This window comes from Camponotus floridanus, unplaced genomic scaffold (assembly GCF_003227725.1).
Source record: "Camponotus floridanus strain SB8 unplaced genomic scaffold, Cflo_v7.5 scaffold10, whole genome shotgun sequence".
Taxonomy (NCBI): Eukaryota; Metazoa; Arthropoda; class Insecta; order Hymenoptera; family Formicidae; genus Camponotus; species Camponotus floridanus.
In genome coordinates, this window is record NW_020229215.1 from 3,346,298 (window position 1) to 3,350,115 (window position 3,818).

General features: G+C 25.7%; 1 protein-coding gene across 1 annotated transcript; it reads right to left on the minus strand.

The window, feature by feature from the left end:
* Positions 1-1,449: 1,449 nt before the first annotated feature.
* On the minus strand, positions 1,450-2,806 carry LOC112638059 (odorant receptor 67c-like). Its single transcript, XM_025409082.1, has 6 exons — positions 2,550-2,806; positions 2,299-2,433; positions 2,157-2,247; positions 1,856-1,992; positions 1,560-1,692; positions 1,450-1,500 (listed from the first exon to the last, which is right to left on the minus strand). The coding sequence occupies exons 1-6, from the start codon at positions 2,804-2,806 to the stop codon at positions 1,450-1,452; spliced, it is 804 nt and encodes a 267-aa protein (XP_025264867.1).
* Between the last annotated feature and the right edge of the window lie 1,012 nt (positions 2,807-3,818).

A 3,818-nucleotide genomic window follows, 5' to 3' on the forward strand; every position in this document is an offset into this window, starting at 1 on the left:
TTTTGCGATTTAGAATTTGTGTAAAGCTTTTTTAAATTATGTACATCATATAAAAAATACTTTAGGAATTAAAGTAATTTTAACTCATTTAGTATCGATTACGAATTAATATCACATAATTTATTGTACTTGGCTAATAGTATTATAGATCTCATATCGGTTATTAAATATTTTATTTTTATCACTTTTTTAGATTTTTTGATTTTTTTATATACTTGGCGTATTTTTTACCTTTATAAGATTAATATAAATTCCGTTTAATATTGATTGCCATGTGTATGCGACATGCACATGTTGTCAACACATTCATGCTGTGAAACAAGCTACTACTATTAGGGGCTATTTGCGATCGAATGCGCAGTTGGTTATTGTTGTGTTTTTGTTGTGTTTCGGAGTGCAAATTGTTGTGTTAGTTCGTAGTTTACGAATAATGTTTAACGTCGTTGTGTCTTGATATTATGTCTTGATTCCATGAACAGTCCGAAGTAGTAGAAGATTCGAGCACTACGTTGAGCTCCGTACACGTCGGCCACATCTATGCTTCTCCGACGATCCGTCTCTCGGTTGGCCTTTTAAAGCTTCTTCTTACTGTGGTGCTGTATGCAAGGTCGTGTCATGTGCATCATTGTGCCACGTCGTGATTCTATTGTTCCGAGCATTCCGATCCGGGTGATGCAGTCGATGCAGTCATGTATGATTCACGCTCACCGGATGAAGTAGCGCAATATATCCAACAGTAATATTCAAAGATATCGAGGATTAAAGGTAGTATTTCTTTTGCAGTTTGCGAAACAATATAAACATTGATTGCATTAAATGAAAGGCAGAATTTTGAGAATAAAAGGAACTTTTATCGATTCTTTCTATATCTTGGTACTGTTGCAAATAAATTTTCAATAAACTCTATGAAAGATAATCGTATGATTAGAAAATTATAGAAAATATTAGTCTACAAATTTCTTTTAGTAGGTTTTAATTTTCCTTTTACTTTGAACGAAATGACATCTTGTGATAAAAGTGAAAAGTATTTCAATTAGTTTATTTTATTGCTGTTGATAAAAGTTTTCGAGTCTATTGCATGCAGTCTCAGTTATTCAAGTATTATATCTTCAATATGTGACTTATATAATTTCATCATAAATAATTGCTAAATATTGATATTAGTTGTTAAAATTTTATAACTTATAAAAAAATTACTGTTAACTACTAATAGCAATTATGAAAAATTGTTTATGTCAATAAATATTTGTATGAGAATTTTCAAAAAATTAAATTAGGTTTTTGTTTGAAAAAAAACTGTTTTTATTAAAAAATTATATAACAATTGTTTATATAACAATTGTTATTTAATAACAATTGTTTCAGGATTTTATTAAATTATTTACATAAACTGTAACATCTCCTCAGTTATTAAAGTATTAATTTAAATATGAATTGTATTTGAAATATTTATTGTAGAGAGCGCAATAGCATGATGTATGATAATGATGTGCGTATTACCTTAAACAATTTTTTTTGTTTTAATAAAGCACGTCTTTGCATGAAATAATTATACTTACCGCGTAAAAAGTTATGTATGACATTGCGAAGTGTTTGCCAATAGTGAGTTTCAATGGTTTTTTACTTGTCATCATTATCATTATAAGAAGCTTTTGTGTCGCTATTGGCATATTGTACCATTTTGAGTTATATCTGCAAATTTCGCAAGATTTCCATGGTTTATTCCACGTATTTATATATAATTCCATGTATTTATTTGACGACTGTGTTATTACATTTTTATTGCAGTCTGATGGGTGATTTCATTAAAAAAAATATTATAAAAAGCTATTACTAGATGTTGTATAAAACGTACATGGATTCAAATATTTTCTCGTTGGAATCTACGATTTTTTGACCTTGCCAATTTTTAAAAAATATATTGATTAATAATGCATTCATATAAATACAATATGTTATAAAATTATTCATATTTTCCGTGTTTGTTATCATCTAAAAAAAGATAGCATAATATGAATAACATATATATGATAATATCATATATTCAATTTTAAATTAATTACATTCTATAATTTATTAAATAATTTTTGTGCATCATGCAAAATTATATGTAAAACGTGTTATAAAAATTTCATCAAACGTATCTGTACGTATACCTGAAATCCTGCAATGCTTAAACATATTACAAGAAACCCCATGTATACAAAGAAAGGTATGTTGTACATCGATTCCATAATAGCAATAAATCTAATGCATGAAGATATTATTTGAGATTATTATTATACGATAGAAATATACCCATTTAAATAAACTCTCTGCATCGTTTCGATATGTCTTCGAATACAGTATACGATATTTGAATAAGACGTATTCTGTGTTAATATTAAACTACCATTATTGTTTTCGAAATCGAATGCATTTTCTAATCTATATCTGAAATTTTATATCGTCCAAGTATTTAAAAAATGTATTAACAAAATTTAAACAAAATTTTTTTTTATTTAGAGCAAGATTCATTATATATATGACAAGATTCATCATATATTTACCTCAAGCTTTCGAATAATCCACAACAGTATTCAACCAATGTTGCATACAGGATATCGAATGCAGCTATTAGGAGCACATAAGATATTTCACATATAGCCATATGTATGAAAATTGGAACATAATATTTGTCTACATCGATCATATAATTTACGAGATAAAATAGTCCCGTTTGGATTCTTTGCGTATTTGACGATGTATCCTTCACTTTGGATTTTGTATTGATTAGCTTGGTCAATAATGTTACAGATTGGTACATGATGATGTGACCGATTAACAAAGCTAATTTATATAAAAACGTCAAATTTTTAAGGTTATTATCGAATAAATATATCATTATTATAAAAAGTGAAATGCTTTTTCAAAAATATCGATAATTATTATAAATTATATATGTTTCAATAATTATTATAAATTATATATGTATGTATGTATATATATGTATGTGTATAAGTACAGAAAAACAATAATAAATATTTAAATAGATTTTTATATAAATTCAGTCGTTTAAAATTATTTAGAAGACTGAATTTATATAAAAATCTATTTAAATATATTTAAAAATCCATTTAAATTTTTATTGTTTTTTTCTGCACTATATTATTATGCACATAATACACTGCATTATTAAACTCACTTATGTAAATGTATCCAAATTTTCGTCCATATAACCCAATTATATGCGAATTATATATTTTAGTCTCTTCATCCAACTTTGAAGAAAGACAATATTTTTGCATATTTATTAGAAGCAATTTTATCTATACAAAGAAAATTTATGATCAAAAATCATGTATGTTTTCGTCTGTACTTTTATTATTGGCATTTATGACTTTTGTTTACCCACTTTTGGTAACGTATATACTGCATAAATCATTTTAATTATGGTCACTATATTGAGAAATAATATTAGCAAAGCATCGATTAGTCCAAAGGTATCATACCCAATACTCATTAATCCCAATATCTATATTTGTCACATGATTTATATCAGGCAAATGTATAATAATCATATATAACACATTATAATAACATGTAATGTTAATTGAATTGTCCGATTGTAAATTATGTTGTCAAGTATATTTAAAATAGAATATAAAATTGATATATAAATCTATTTATACATGTATTCTAGTATAAATTTCGTTAATTAACATAATTATTACTGTAATATTTAAATTCAATAATTTTTGATAGACAGTAGACATAAACAAAAATTAAAAAGTATACAAAACTTGAAAATGTGACAAAACATTTGTCTTTAATTTACC